Source organism: Bison bison, unplaced genomic scaffold (assembly GCF_000754665.1).
Source record: "Bison bison bison isolate TAMUID 2011002044 unplaced genomic scaffold, Bison_UMD1.0 scf7180017864464, whole genome shotgun sequence".
NCBI classification, from domain to species: domain Eukaryota; kingdom Metazoa; phylum Chordata; class Mammalia; order Artiodactyla; family Bovidae; genus Bison; species Bison bison.
In genome coordinates this window covers 5,578,299-5,595,313 of record NW_011495025.1, presented here as the reverse complement: position 1 = coordinate 5,595,313, position 17,015 = coordinate 5,578,299, and the positions used below count along the sequence as shown (strand labels likewise).

The following is a 17,015-nucleotide window of genomic DNA, read 5'->3' as shown; positions in this document are numbered from 1 at the left end:
TGCAGACTGTTTAAAATTTTTGATGGCAAAACGAAGGGCAAAGATTGACCATCAGAACAGAGGGAGCAGAAAGAACTTATATAGGTACTGTTTTCAGTTTTTCCTATTATTTAGCACATTTCATTGCACTTATATCTCACAAAAAACCACAAAGAGAGATAAATACTCCCATGTTACAGAGTAACTGCTCACTTGCCATAGCTATTAAGTGATAAAGCTGGAACTGAAATTCAGGCCTGAGTGTAAGACCTAAGCTGCTTCCTTGATCCCTGCCTATGATTTCAGAGGGTGTACATGAGATTAAACAGATGCTGTTTATGAATAAAAGGGCTACTAGACTATGTTTTTTTAAATATATAAATGTAAATCTTATTAAGGCATTAGTAGAATCACATAAAGAATATTTGGATGGAGTAAAAATTGCCCCTAATACTTCCACCATCACCATCACCAGCACAATACTACTGTTCAGTCATTTTAGGTATATTTCCTTTGTGTGTTTTTCTAGGAACATATTTATATACTTGCATTCACACATAAATGCACGCACTATATATACTGCTTCCTTATATACCTACTTTTGAAGGAGAGTATCATGGAACCCGAGCCCCACCACTTATTTGTGACCTTGGACAGCTGTTTATCTTCTGTGCTTCATTTTCCTCATGTTCAAATGAGAGTATTAATAATAATAATTACTACTTTATGGGTTATTGGGAGGATTAAAATTGATAATATATGCAAAGCACTTAAAATATACTTTGCCAAACATTTTTCACTTTATTACATAGTCTTCAGAACCGTAATTTTTATTTGACGCATATCTTATTGAATTGACATACAAATGTTACTTATCTGGTCTCTTACTTTTGAACATTTAAATTGCTTCTAATTCTCCATGATTATAGACAACCATGTGGTGAGCAAATCAGTACTTCTGGTCCTTTTCATATGTACGATGCTATCTCCAGAGCAGGATAGCAGAGGTAGGATTATTAGATAAAATGCCTGAATTATGGCTTTTGATTCAAACTGTTAAACTGTGCCCTAGAAAGAATATTTTTGAGATAGAGGCATTTTCTAGGCCAACAGAAATGAGCTAGTGGTGAGGAAGCAATGAAAAGTGCATGAGTGAGTGAGTGAGTGTGTATATGTTTGCACATGTACAAGACGTAGAGAGAGAGATGCAGAAAACATAAATTTCAAGGATATTTAATCTTAGATTTTAGAAAAACGTTTATTATTTGAGCAGGTAAGAAAACGGGTGGAGATCTAGAGAAATTCTGAAGCAGGAAAGAGGGAAGTCACTGAAACACAAACTTGCTGTTTTAGCTGTTCAAAGACAAAAACAGCAAAAAAGCTTTCCCTCTGAGAGAGGCTCAAGAGCACAGATGTGAGCTGATGGTGCAGGAAGAGAGAAGGTTCTGACCACAGCAATCGTTAGAGGTACTCAATGCCACTCACTACCACTAATTTCTGAGTTCAGAACTATCTGCAGTCTCTCAGTCTCTGCTGCTCATGATAGTTCAAAAGGGAAAAGGACAAGGCAAATTACTACAGACAGTTCCCACTCTAGAGATTCTTAATCTGCAAGTTGCCCTTTTTAGATCTTTTTGGCTGTGTTATGGGCTGGCGAGATCACTGTAAAATTATCACTCAAACTCTTCAGTTCCTCTCCTCTTGTTTTCTCTGGAAAATGCTTTGCTCCCATATCTCCATCAAAACTGCTCTTACTGAGTGTGATCTCCAGCTTGCTAATTCCAATGGCTAAACTCTCACTGTTCTACTCGGTTAACCATTTGACCTTCTTTCCAGCTAGAGATACCCGGTTCACCTGGCTTCCAAAACATCAAACACACTTCATTTTCTCCTTTTTCACTGTTGTTTCCTTCTTAAGTCTCCTCTACCAGTTCCCTGTTATCTCCCCATCCTCTGCATGTTCATAGGCCTCACGGCTCACGGTCCCTGAGGTCACTTCCCTTGTCTGTTCAAACTCACACCCTTGATTACTTCATCTAGTATACTGACTTTAAATACTCTGGGTTTGTTTCTTGGTCAGGTAACTAGATCCCACATGCCACATCTAAGAGTTCAAACGATGCAATGAAGATCAAAGATCTCGCATGCCACAACTAAGACAGAGAACAGCCAAACAAACAAACGCAAAAAAACATGTCCAACATTGAACCATGATACTACTCCCAAACTTCTCTCTTCTCCATCTTAGTAAATCGGTTTCACAAACCTTCTAGCTGCTCAGGCCCAAACCCTTGGCGTTATCTTTCATACTACACAGGTAATATCAGAAATCTTGTCAATTCTATGTTCAAAACATATCAAAATATATCTATTACCTCATGACGACTGCAATACAGTACTCTAGGAGGACATTTTAGTCAATGTGAACAATGTCCCCTACCGCAGTGCCCTGCGCAGCCTGCAAGGCAATATGTGCTGGCCTGAGGATCACCTTAGTTCACGCCATCATCAGCTCACACCTAGATTATTGCAACAGTTTCCTAACTGGTTTCTCTGCTTCTGCCCTTGGCTGCATCCTTTCCGTTCTCAACACAGTGGTCAAACCAAATTTCAGTAAGTCACATCACCGCTCTACCTAGAACCCTCACACGGATTCTCATCTCACCCAGATTAAAGGCAGAGTTTTTACAATGTTCTATGAGGCCCTGCTTAATTTGTTCTCTCCTCACCTTCCATTATCTTGTTCACTGTCCGCATTCGCTTCTAACCATAATGGTATCTTTGCAGTTTCTTGAACATTTCATATAAGTGATTTTCTTGGCGTCTCTGAACCTGCTGTGATAGTATGGTTTGTTTCCTTACTTCCTCTAGATCTTTACACTCAAATATCAAATTCTTGGAAGGCCATCTCTAAAAACTCTATTTAAAATTGCAACCTCTGCCCATTTATAATTTCTAGCCTCATTTTTTGCTTTATTTTTCTTACTAATGGTTATCACTATGTAATATATTTCATGGTTTACTTTTTTATCTTGATTTTGTCTGTTTTTCCCACTAGAATGTAAGCTCCATAAAGGCAGTAATTTTTGCCTGTTTGTCTCACAGATGTATCCCCAGATTCTGAAATACTTCCTGGCACAGAGAAGGTATACTATTACATATGTTTTCCAGAAACAAAAGTTTAGTCAGTGTATAAAAAGCTTGTAAAGGAATAAGAGAAGGTTTTGGAGGAGAGTGGGGGAAAGTAAAAATAGAAGTTTAAAAGTAAGTAGGAAGTTAAGAAGCACAACTTCACTTTCAGGATGTAGTCTAAGCAGTAGTCACTGTCATGTTCCCTGGCTATTTGCTTTGTGGTTGGTTACCTGTGAAGATGAGATTTAAAATTAATGGAATATGAGAATCAGGAAATATCTTTGAGAATACCCTCACTTCACAGATGAGAAAGTGCTTCTGTCTGAGTTGTGTTGGCAGGGCTTTAAATTATTCATTGCAACAAAGACACGTTCCACTTAGCTCACTTATGTTAACATGTGACCTGCACAATCCTGGAATGTGGAGACTGGCAGCTAAGATGGGGACAAATCCTTTCACAGAAAAAAAAAAAAACACAGAATGGAATTAAGCTCTCTCATCCAAATGTTTTTAAACATCAACTATGTCCACAGTTTTAGTAATCACACATGTATTCTAAGGAATAAATATACTTTTCCAGTTTCATTAGCTACTACCACTTAGCTAATTTAAGATACTATTCCTGGTGGAAAAAAACATTGATGAAAACAAATCATGGGCTGAATAAAGAGCTAACGGAGTTAGTATCATTTAGTTTATTAAAAATTTTACTTTTCCTTCAAATAAGAATTAAGTTAGTGTTAAAAACTATTTAATGTATAATGGTTCCAAAGCTTGCATGCATGCTAAGTCGCTTCAGTCATGTCCAACTCTTTGTGATATCATCGACTATAGCCCACCAGGATCCTCTGTCCACGGGATTCTCCAGGTGAGGATACTAGAGTGGGCTACCACAGCCTCCTCTTGAGGGTCTTCCAGACCCAGGGATCAAGAGACCCTGTGTCTCTCATGTCTCCTGCACTGGCAGATGGGCTCTTCACCACTGGTACCGCCTGGGAAGCTGTATTTGTAGAACGGTGTCAGACACCAGGCTGAGGTGGGTGACTGTGTTTACTCTAGCTGATCAGTTTGCTTCCAGAAACAGGGCATCAGGACATCTGGGGGGAATGGAGCAAACATGCTTTCCCCAGATATGCATTTATGCATATTTTCTTTAAGGAATAAAACTGGGAATTTTCTCTGAGTGCAGGCAGAAACTGACAATGGGAAAAGAGGTGGTCCATGAGTTTTGTTAAATTTATAGAAAACCCAGCATGGAGGTAAAAACTGCTGAGATAAACCAGAAGAGAGGCTTTAAACACTGTGAGAGAATGGATATTACCTATTTTTATTAGGGACTCCAGTTCATGTTATAAAATTCAACTTCAGTTTTTTTGGGGGGATTAAATTTCTGAAAGCTAAAGGAAATCAGAAGACAGACTTTGGTTCTCACTTTTCAAAGAAACTGAACATACACAATAAAGGATGATGTATACTTATAGTTAAACTGGATAAGTATTGAGTTATTGACTAAACTCACTTGCATAACTTATATATCAAATTCACGAACCAGCATTTAGGTCTGAGGTAACTGTTTAGGAGATAGGGGAAAAAAAACTATAGAGTACAGCTTTGAAATTAAATTTCTGAACACAAAGGGATTTCTGAACACAAAGACAGTTGATCCTATTTCCATATGTATTTTTCTTTTACCTCACTTTAAACTCATTAATTTGTTATATTCATATAAATAAGAACAGATAAAATGGAGGAAAATAAGGAAAAATGCTTTGATAATTTTATTCTAAAAATAAAGTTTAAAAATGCTCAAAAGAATGAGATAAAAGTCAGACCAATTTCAATAACATAGAAATCAAAGTTTGTGCTGTTTCTGCTTCCTTTGGCAAAATACAGTGTTTCGTGAACTTGATTTTTATAGTTATTAAAAAGAAATAAAAGTGTGTATACTTAGTACCTCTAAGGTCTCTTTCAGAACTCATGTCCTATAATTCTGTGAAACTCAAGCTTGACATTAATTTTTACTTTTTACAAAGCAAGGAAAAGAGATGTGGTATTTCCTAACTGGCTACAAGTAAAAATTTTATAGAATCATGCACTTACCACAAGACCATCTTGATTTTCATTGAGCTCAGAAAGTTTGGAACTGGATTTCTGACGTTTAGGTTTACCCCTTTCTCCAATATAACCAGAAGTATTTTCATATAATTTTTCCACTTCACAAGCATTCAACATACATTCATCAAGATTGCTGAAGCCAGAAGGAATATTTTCTTTGTTGAGACGTCCCCTTGAATTGAAAAAAAATTAGCTTCATTTTACTTTAAAAGGTAAAAAGGATGTTTTAAAGACACTGCATCATGCAGAAAGAAGAGTGCTTAGAAATTCCATGTTTCATCTTTTATAAAAATCTGAGCAGAGTGCTACTCCTGAGACCACTTGGTGCCAAATGTATCAGATTAAAAGAGAAATTATTCCTAAAGGCAAACTGGCGAGGGCTGTGTTTCTACCAATGAAAAGCTTTTGTATTTGTACCGAAAGTAATCTGTATTCAAAACCAGGGGAATTGTGCAAACTTGCAAAGACATTTTTCCATTATTCATAGGTTTTATATACATACATACATACACGTACATGGATCTTATAAATCAATATAATATATTAAGAAAAATCTGAAAAGGAAATACATCTTTTTCTCCAGAATGGGACACTGATTTTCTCCAATTGAGAAAGACATTTTATCACAGTATAAATGCATTAATACCTAAATCTGCCTATATTATATGATCTGGGTAAAAATGATATAACAAGAATTACGGAATACAAAGAAAGCATTTCAACTGAAATATGGATTCATTACTTCCCAGTACCAGTTTCTGAATGAAAGCTTATAACTAAAGTTCCTTCATGACTTAGTTTTAGAAGTTTTAATTACAGAATTTAATTCATTTAACGCTCTTGAAATGCTTCCCTTAAGCATTTTAACATTCTCTTTTAAGAGGTTTTTCACGAAAATTAGAGTACTTGTCAAAGTGTTTGTCTTTTACTACATCACAGAACAAATTAAACCATCAGTGCAACACCATTTCGGAGAAGGCAATGGCACCCCACTCCAGTACTCTTGCCTGGAAAATCCCATAGACGGAGGAGCCTGGTGGGCTGCAGTCCATGGTGTCTCAAAGAGTCGGACACAACTGAGCGACTTCACTTTCACTTTTCACTTTCATGCATCAGAGAAGGAAATGGCCTGGAGAATCCCAGGGACAGCGAAGCCTAGTGGGCTGCCGTCTATGCGGTCACACAGAGTTGGACATGACTGAAGCAACTTAGCAGCAGCAGCAGCACCATTTGGTCAGGTACAAATGAATGAGACTTACTCTCTGTCATGGTGTGACCTTAAAGGTACTTCCCTGCAACTAGAGATTACCATACTAAATGAAGTTAAGTCAGAAGAGACAGACAGATACCACACGATATCACTTACGTGTGGAATCTACAATATAGCACAAATGAACCTAACTACAAAACAGAAAGAGAATCACGGACATAGAAGACAGATTGGTGGTTGCCAAGGGGATGGGAGGGAGGGATGGAGTGGGAGTTAGGGGTTGGCAGATGTAAACTGTCGCATATAGAATGGATAAACAGCAAGGTCCCACTGTATAGCACTGGCAACTACATTCTATATCCTGGGATAAAGCATAATGGAAAATAATATAAAAGCGAATGTATATATATGTGTGTAACTGAATCACTTTGCTGTACAGCAGAAATTAATACACTGTAAATCCACTATAATTCAATTTTAAAAATATATAAAGATAACTCATAACCACCCAAAACTGTATTTGAAATTAGTGAGCTCCAAAGTGTAAAAATAAATGAACATATTTTACTATCAATCATATCCCCAAATGAAACAGAGTAAATTAAATATTTATTCTGTAATTTAAATTCATATCCTGTCTTAGGCTATCATGGAGGCAAAAGTATGAATTAAATATTATCATAATATTTTCACCATTACACTATCTTGGTGATTTTTAATACTCCATATTTAATCTAGCCTTATTTTATACCTTTAATGTACACATATGTACATTTAGTAAAATTATATAAAAGATGTATATTACATTTATAAGAAATATTCCAAGTATAAAATAAATGAACACATGAGGAAAAGTTGCTAGGGACTAACATGCAGGCACGTATACAAACACTCTTAAGTCTCTCTCAAATTCACAATGAGTTTAATATTTAACTATGTCTCTTTCTTTGCCTTTGTATTTTCTTAATTCCTGGGATATAGATCCAATTATAATTTTTTAATGGAGGAATTTTTAGGTTTGAAGCTGTTGGAACTGGTGATGGGCAGGGAAGCCTGGTGTGCTGCAGCCCATGGGGTCACAGAGCCGGACACAACTGAGGTCCTGAACTGAACTGAAGGACTAAACGGTGTCCCCCACCTCCCCAGTTCATATGAGGAAGCCCTACCTGCCAGGGCGACAGGGCCTCTGAGGAGGTAACTAAGGTTGCGTGAGGTCATGACGGTGGGGACTTAATCCAAGAGGACGGGCATCCTTATAAGAAGAGGCAGGCACCGGAGAGCACGGAGAAAAGGCCGTGTGAGGACACCCTCACTGAGCAGGCACTGCCAGCAAGGCATCGAGGCCTCAGCAAGCACCCACCCTCAGCACCTTGATCTCGGACTTCGACCTCTCTGAACTGTGAGAAAATGCACTCCTGTTGTTTAAGTCTGTGGTACTTTGTTATGGCAGCTTGAGCAGATTAATACAAAAGCTAAACATTATTTTTAGAAACTAAAGGACCAAGTTTATTTTCTAATCTTTTTGAATAGTGAATGAATGACTGGAATAAATCCTGTTCAAATAAATATTCCCAAATCTAGTTGTGCAGTTGTGTTTAGGTGGAAATCCTGCTGTCCTCAAAGGATGCTCTTTGCTCTTGTGTGAGTCGGTGCCTGGGCGACCCTGAGGAGCACAGGAGCACGGTCCTTCCAGTAATATCCCGACTCGCACACCTGCCGTCACCGCGATTTAACCTGAACTTAGATCCTGGGGGCCTCTCACGCTCGCTCTCCACATCTCAGGTTTTCTTTTTTCAGAGTTTCCTCCTTCCCCTACATGCATGCACACGTGATGTTCTGGCAATACTGAACTTTTTAATACTCTAAGATAGCACGATTTTCTTTTAGTTTGCAGTAGGAATTTAACATCATAGTTATATAATAAAAACAGGTATAATTTTTTAGTTCATTGTGTTTTAGAAAATTGAAATCATTTTCAATAGCCATGCTTTACTTTTTAAAAAATACTTATTACAAAACTTTCAAACATAGAAAAATACAGGGACTATCACCATGAACTTCCTTATATCCACCACCAAGATTCAACAATATTTTCATGCTTCTGGCAGATGGTCAATTTTTAAATGAGAATTAAATTGAGCTCTCTCACATAATGAATATATTCCTTAAACTTTTACAATTTTAATGTAATAAATAATAATATAAGCCTGATCATGTTTCCTTATGAACTGAGACAAATAAGAAATCATGTACATTAAAGTATTTCTAGTCTGTCTTCTGCATTGCTTTTTTAAAAAAAATGTCATAATGGTATTAGTACAGACTTTATTGACTCTCCAACCTCACCCTGAAACATGGGGATATTTTTCTAAATGGTTGCAGGCAAAATAACATATCATGGATTTTTCAAAAACATTTTAAAACCATTCCATAGGGCTAATAGTTTTGAATAGAAGATAGTGAAGTGTAGCTTTAATTCTTCCTAATTTTTTAAGCAAAACTTGACAGAAATCTTAGAAAACAAATCAATTATGTATAAGCGAACACTGAGAAAAACATACTTGCTATAGGCTATAGTAATGATTCTTAACATTTTCAAATCTGACACCATGTAAGTGCATCTCTTGGGATGTACTGAAGAGGCCCTTGGGTGGGGGGCAAAAGTAGCAGAGCTAGAGCTCTGAGAGAGAGGGCCTTGTTCCTCCAAAGCCGTGGAGAGCTCGGAGCAGCCATTCAGTACTGGCTGAAAGCTAAAGGAGAAGGACTCTCAAGACATGACAGTGACCAGGGTGACAGGTTAGGAGGGGCCTTATGACCAGGAGGGTGAGGCTAACAAGGAGCATGGAAAGGGACTTCTGATTGCCCAGACCACATACTAAGGAAATGAATCAAGTGAAACTGTAAGTTTCTTCTGCCATAAACAGTTTGCACGCCAAGATTCTCTCACTCAACACACAGTTGACCATGATGAGTGAGAAGGATGAGCGATAAAGGAACTCCAGAGGAGGAAAAGGCTACAGCTTCATGGGCACCTCTTCAGATTGTCAGGGGAAGCACACTGACTGAAACCACTCACCCTGGCCAGGCACCAGAGTAACTATTTGCATGAGTTGTTTTACGACAGGAGGTCCTGGTAAGGAACATGGAACTAATAAGCCACCACCAACCGGAAGAGTTCAGGAAAGGTCAAAAGGAGACACCACATGTCTGACCACCTCCCAGAATCCTTCTCTCTGGCATCCATCTTGGCTGAACAAGGCTTGCACCACCAGGAAGCACTCTGAGTCAGAATGACTGGCTAAAGACAACCCGGAAACTAATCCCATCACCATAAAACCCGAGACTGTGAGCCGAGCCACATGGCAGAGCTGTTCTCCTGGGTTCCCTTACCCTACTGCTCTCTACCCAGGTGCCCTTTTCCAATAAAGTCTCTTGCTTTGCCAGCACATGTGTCTCCTTGGACAATTCACTTCCGAGTGTTAGACAAAAGGCTAGTTTCGGGCTCTGGAAGGGGGGCCCCTCCCTGCAACAAGATGGTTAATTAGTCTCTTCCATTCTCCATCTCCTTTTGTTCCCTTGATGTTGATAGTGGAGAACAATCAAGGTAACTTCTACAGAAACATCCTCAGATGTGGGAAACTGTATTTAAATTCTGCGGGAGTGTTTATGCTCTGTTTCTATTTCTCTCCCTGGCTAGCACCCTGCTCACTCTTGACTTTACCCCTGCCACGGTCCTCCCTGGTCCACCCAATGCACCTACCACCACTAGGACTATTGCCCAGCTTTGTGCTCACATGCTCCTCTCTGTCCCAACAACAAGGGCAGAAAGCATGATGTCGTGACACACTAAGGATTTCAAAAATGCAGTGCTGTTGCATACAGTGTGGCAAAAAATAAAGCAGAGACTAAGAACAGTGTTAAGTGAATAACTGGTGCTTGATGGATAACACAATATAGGCTGTATACAAACTAATTATATTCCTAAACATTTTCTATAAAGCTTACTCAGTAACTTAATTTTAAATGTAAATATGTCCTGTATTATAATTTTCCTATTTGCTAAAAGGAAATGTTATAGCACCCCCTCCTACCCACCAGCTCCAAAACAAATGTTTTCAAAAAAGTGTTGCTTATTATCACATGAAAAGTCAGTGGGTTATATAACTGATACTTTTTAATTTTTAAAATTATGTTTGCTAAAATAGCTCTTAAATATCTCAATAATGTGCATGTGCAGCATGGAATTTACTTGTACTATTTGTCTTATATCTTTCTTTAAGCAAAGTAAGTTTATTTTTCCCCATAAACATTTTGACATAGATGACAAGTCCAGATGAAAAAGAATGTGGGAAACTAGGGTTTGGTTTAGTCTTTGACATTTAATAAGAAGTACAAAATAACTTTATAGAGACTAAATGCTACAGTAGGCGAAACTTTCAGGAAAAATATGAGAATATAGTCTATTATATATAAATTTATTTTCCTTAACAATTTAAATCATGATTATTCAATAACATGAATGGTAATTATTCATTTGTATTTTTATTAAAGCTTTTAATGGAGAAGAGTTTATTGTAATACTCTTCTTGAAGTTCATGCTAAGAGAATGCTTTAAAATGAGACATTGTAATAATAAAGAACTCAAGCATTTCCTCTTTTGTTAGACTTGAGCTCAGCCTTTCTTATACTAAAACATTATCAACTGTCAGAGCATTCCAGTGACGTTCTGGTATTTAATCAGGTCAATATAAGTAGGGGAATCTGCTGGCTCATAAGAAAATCTAACAGCAAGCTGAATGTTGTCTAACAAGGGAAAAAACCACCTCTAGACAGGCATTTGGCAATTTTCTCCTCCAATGGTGCAGGATCCCTCTAAATAAGATATTGACGAGAAAGCCATGAAATATATTAAATCAGAGGTAGCTTCCCACCACATACGAAACATCCAGATGAAAATGAAATATTTATTCAATCACGTGTGAATTTCCAAATGTTAACCAAGCTTAGAAGTGTCAAAATGAAAACTTTTAAAGTTTTAACCTGAATACTGAAATGAGAGTGCTATAACAGTCATGAATTTGGACATGTATCGTATATTTTTAAAAGAAGAGAGCAAATGTAAACAAGAGTATCAATGCCAACTCACACATCTCTGCTGTGTCGACTTTCATCCTGCTCCTTAGCCTGGCGTCGTCGCTGTTTGGTGGATGTGGAGGAAGATGATGATGCCCCAGATTCTGAGTCCTCTGAACTTTGGCCTCCAGAGCTATTAACATCAAAAAGATGTTGTTCTACAGCTGACCGGATGGTTCTTTCTAAGAGCCTGGTTAAAAAAAAAATCAATAACTGTGTTTAAAAATATGGCTCCATACATAGAGAACAGACTGGTAGCTGCCAAGCGGGGAGGAGGTTGGGGGAGGGATGGACTGGGAGGTTGGGGTTAACAGACACAAGCTTTAAAATACAGAATGGATACACAACAAGGCCCGACTGTATAGCACAGAGGACTATATTCAGTATCCTGTGATAAACCATAGTGGAAAAGAATATTTAAAAAAGAATGAATCACTTTCCTGTACAATCATAAATTAACACAACATTGTAAATCAACTATTCTTCAATTAAAAAGTCCCCATAATATTGGAAATATCAGCATTTCCAATGGAATATCTACTACCACTTCATGAGCAAAGACAGTATGAGAAATTAATCCTCCAATATTTGCACCGTGAATGAGAAACAAAACTAAATGCAACATATTCCACCAATCAGATAATTGCGTTTTCCATCTTTGTGGGTCCAGAATTACTGAAATGCTCACAGCAGATCCAGCAACAATTACAGGAGGCATTCAGGAAATAAGGATCATCTAATACAAGGCAGAATGAGGAAAGATTTTTTTCCCCCAAGGAATAATAATGAACCTATTCTTACAAAGGCAAGTATCATCCAGATTTCATACCAGTTCTGCAGGGGAAGACAGTATGACTTACAAAGCAAATTGGCACAAATAATTTTATGATCCCTACTATTTGAATTTCTTGAAGATAAAATTACATAGAAAATAACACTATTAAAAAAGAACAACTTACCAGAGCAATTACTCTTAATAACAGAAGGGTAAAACTTTCTGAATCTCTATTCAGTTAAATTGTGATATAAATGATTGAAACTGTATTCATACAAACATCCTAATATGATTGAAAATGTATTCATGCAAACATCCCAATATATACTACTGAAGAGAGAAGGACAGATTTATTTTATTCAACCTGAAGAAAACAGGTAAGCACAGGGGCTGACAAAAGTGATAATAAGATAAGGTATCATTTTTAAAGCTATATAGTCTTAAAATGTACCTAAACTCTTATCACTTCATTATTTAATTCTGAATACGCAGGCATGAAGAATTCTAAACAGACAGTCCTCAAAGCGTGTCTTCCTTCACTTGAGAAAAGAATCACATCCAGACTCAAATTATTGAGTTGGACTTGTTGCCATCACTAACTTGCTTCCTTTTCTGTGTCCATTAAATATGTGTATAGTTTTTGTATATACACCTCAATAAAGCTGTTAAAATAAAAAAATATAGTTTTAAATGGTCAGACTGAGGAATAAATTTAGTTAAATAAAATGAGTTTTTAAAATTTAACAATTTAAGAACTTTTAGATTTTCCAAAGGTAGTTTTACAATAGACTTATAGTAATTTCATTAAAACTAGTTTCATTAAAACTATTTCATTAAAACAAGTGCAGTCTGACTTGGGCATAAGAACTTTAATATCTTGAACTCCACATCCCAATGATTTGAGATGACCTAATAGTGGTACCTAGGAATCTAAATAAATTAATATATACACACATACCAAACCCACACCTTTTCCAAACACTATACAAGTCACATAAGAAGTTGTTAGGAAATAAACAGGCAAGAATATGTCTGTCTTGGCATAACTCTAGAATCTCTTTAAAATTCATAAAGATAAGAGAGATCAAATCTGCCCTCTGATTGCTTCCTTGTCTAATAAGGAGGAGAAAAAAATTCCCAAATCAACCAGGTAAGAACACTGGAGTGGATAACTACTCCCTTCTCCAGGGGATCTTCCCATCCTTGGGATCAAACCCTGGTCTTCTGCACTGCAGGCAGATTCTTTACCATCTGAGCCACCAAAGAAGCTCTATTAGATCCAAATTTATACTAATTAGTGCTTCTTCTAATTCTTTTCTCTTCTCCTTATTATACCACCTGATATCAACACCACTCCTCATCCCCCTGATCTTTGTTGATGAAAATGCTCCAAATGGCCCACCCAGGCCCCAGCTGTGTCACATAGCTGAAGCACAATGAACAATGTGGTCAGAGAGTAGGTGGGGGTAGAAAACTGGAATTCAGACTTTTGTGACTAGTGGAATTAAAGTAGAATTAAGTGTGACTAGTAGATTAATTAGAATTAATTCCACTGCCACTGCCCAGAGGAAAAAGGACTTGTTGCCATCACTAACTTCCTTCCTTTTCTGTGTTCTATCAGCCTGGGAAGTCCCCAAACACAGTGCCCAAGGCTTATTTAACCTCAGACACCTAACACTATGCTTAGTGTATTACAGGTGGCCAATAAATGGAGGCTGATTAAAACAAATGAAGGAAGAAGTAAAATGTATGTTCATACCTTCACCTTTAGTGGCAAGACACTTCTTAAATCACAGACTGCTTTGCACATATTAACTGACTAACATTATTTTGACTGAAATAAATAGAAAATCTCAGATGTTCACATGGCCAAGCTCTCTCCAGTCCCACGCCCACACAGAAACTCAAATAGGAACATTTCTTATTTAGTCTTTTCCTCTGGGTAGTCAAAAAATCATCATTGGTTATGTACTATATTAATCTTCCAATGCAGCACACCATTAGAATAGTTTGTTTTTTTTTTTTTTTACTGCTTAGTAAGTGAAAGGAGGGGAAAAAAGCCCAATCTGGACCACTTACTCTCCAGTTGATGACACACTGCTGACTTGGGATACGTGGGCACTGCTGAAAAAGAAGCAAAAGAAAGGACGTCAGATTAAGCACAGCACCAGAGCCTGTGAACAAAACCTATGAGGGGATCCTGGGCTGGAAGTATTAGCCAGGCCCTGAGCAACCCTCATATGACAGTTTATCACCCACTGACAGATGCTGGTTTCTCTTATCTAGATTAGAGATGGCCCTGGGTGGTTACTTCCAAACAGCATTTTTTTCTCCATTTTAAGATGTCCATGACAGATAATTTCAAAAGTGATCTTGGAAAAACCATCTCTACCTCTCAGACTACTGCCATGGTCCTAAGTCCAGGGTCTTCTTCTTTTCCGAAATGTTAATTGCAGCTGACTGCTTTTCTGTTTCTAGCTCCCCCAGCCCAAGTCCATCTCTCCTGCCCATTCCCTTCAGACCTACAGACAGGAGCATCTTCTTAAAACTGCTCTAAACATTGGGCAGGGGTGGTGGGGGGCAGAGAACGGGGAACAAACACTGTTTTCTCCAGGACTCTCCCTGAGCCACCTCTTCTGCCTAAGTTCCTCACGATGGAAAAACACCTTGAGTTCCATAACGTTTCATCTTGCTGCTAAGTCGCTTCAGTTGTGTACCACTCTGTGCAACCCCAGAGACGGCAGCCCACCAGGCTCCCCCGTCCCTGGGATTCTCCAGGCAAGAACACTGGAGTGGGTTGCCATTTCCTTCTCCAATGCATGAAAGTGAAAAGTGAAAGCAAAGTCACTCAGTCGCGTCTGACTCCTAGTGACCCCATGGACTGCAGCCTACCAGGCTCCTCCGTCCATGGGACTTTCCAGGCAAGAGTACTGGAGTGGGCTGCCATTTCCTTCTCCAACGTTTCATCTTAACACTTAATTAATTAACACCTAATGCCCTTCTATCGAGCATTTATAAACTTCCTCATTTTTCTCATTTTCTCCAAATCCTGAATTCTTTGAAAGTATTGAAAAGTAGTAAAAGAAAAAAAAATAGTCAATATAAAGCGGAACAGTGAAACGATAGAATACTATCTGATTTGCACCTTGGCACAGGGAGGTGCAGGCTGGTGGCTGCTCTAACTGCACCAGTGGCAGTACTTTCTCACATTCTGCCCTGTGGTGCTTACTTGCCTTGTAAATCAAGGTTCAAAAGTATCAAATTAAAAAAAAATCTTTTGTGCATGCCAAACTACCGTTTTGCCTAACAAATCTAATAGTTCTCCCACTTTCAAGTCCCTCTTTGTAAAAGACACCTGAAGAGAATACAAACTGCTAGTAGCAAGATCAATATTCATGGCTGCCTTTCAATCATTCTGGGCATTCTCATTTATACTACAGAATTTTCAGCATATGAATGTGTTGCTTCTTCCATATGCATCTCATCTCTTTCCATTTAGACTCTAAGTGCCTCAAGGGACTCTATAACATTTCTCATTTTCTTTCATGACACTACATACCACCAGCACCATACCCAATACAGTAGTCATTATCCTAGAGGTGATCAACAGACACTCACTCTTCCGCCTCAGAGAATCCCTTTAGCTAAAGCTCTTTGTCATAGCCACACACCACCACAAATCCCAGAAAACCTGTACAAAAAATGCTATTGTGTAGTTATGAGAAACTTAGGAGAAGAACCTTCGTTAATAAATGAATGAACAAACAAACATACCCTAATGATTGCTGAGTGCTCACTATGTTTCAGACATTGTGCTAAGTATTGTTTACACAGCTTTTCTCATTTACTGTTTACAATAACCCCATGAAGTAGGTAGGGACAGTTGTTTTCTTTTCCCTATTTTCAAATGAAGAGGTTAGAGAGGTTAAGTAACTCACTCACAGTCACAGAGTCAAGAAGTAGATGAGCTGGAATTTGAACCAAAAGAGTTTTAGCTTAAGAGTCTAAGCTCCTAATCACTATACTAGACTTTCAGTCCATCACTCACTAGAAGAAACACTCACTACAGTCATCTTCGTATATGGAAGCATGGACTTAGGCATTTAACTTTGCTTTTAATTACAACGATTTCTGTCTCACAATGTCTGCTATTCACAGAGGTTTCCAGGTTACATAACCAATAATAAATCCTTTGCTGCTCTCTGCCCTCAGCTGGAACGGGCAGTCCTGACTTCTGATGCTTTGTGGCTCACCCTCTGTAAATTAAACACTGTATAATTTACTCCTGTACTCCACTTCTCATGCAGTTACACAACCTTGCTTTTGGGAGCAGTGGCCAATGTGAATAATGACTCTGGGAGAACCCAGAGGACGGCAAAAGAATACAGATCTGCTAAGATACTAAAAACACGACAAAGACATGTAAGTACAGTCAGCCAATCAGCCAGCCATGCCATCTCAGAAGGAAGATACATTTCCTCTCCTTCCTTCTATACACTTTTGATCTGATCTTCTTTTTGCTTTTAAGCACATAATGATATTTTGATATTCCTTTTTGGTGAGCAGGAAGGAGAAGATGAAAAATTGTGGGGAAGAAACAGAGAAGGGAATGACAACAAACGGGACCAGGTCCTGAGATTCGTAACTCTCTGAGTAGGTGCTTTTCAAGCT

The 17,015-nt window shown here is 38.1% G+C and overlaps 1 protein-coding gene across 11 annotated transcripts in view; it reads right to left on the bottom strand.

The window, feature by feature from the left end:
* FAM13A (family with sequence similarity 13, member A) overlaps positions 1 to 17,015 on the bottom strand; it is a 338,691-nt gene that overhangs the window by 49,894 nt on the left and 271,782 nt on the right. For 9 of the 11 annotated variants that reach the window (XM_010860157.1, XM_010860158.1, XM_010860160.1 and 6 more), the window contains 3 exons: positions 14,424 to 14,468; positions 11,583 to 11,759; positions 5,212 to 5,398 (listed from right to left, as the gene is read on the bottom strand). In XM_010860157.1, coding sequence (XP_010858459.1) covers positions 5,212 to 5,398; positions 11,583 to 11,759; positions 14,424 to 14,468 — 409 coding nt within the window. The remainder of the gene's footprint in view (positions 1 to 5,211; positions 5,399 to 11,582; positions 11,760 to 14,423; positions 14,469 to 17,015) is intronic. The other 2 variants (XM_010860156.1, XM_010860163.1) reach the window with 1 other exon arrangement.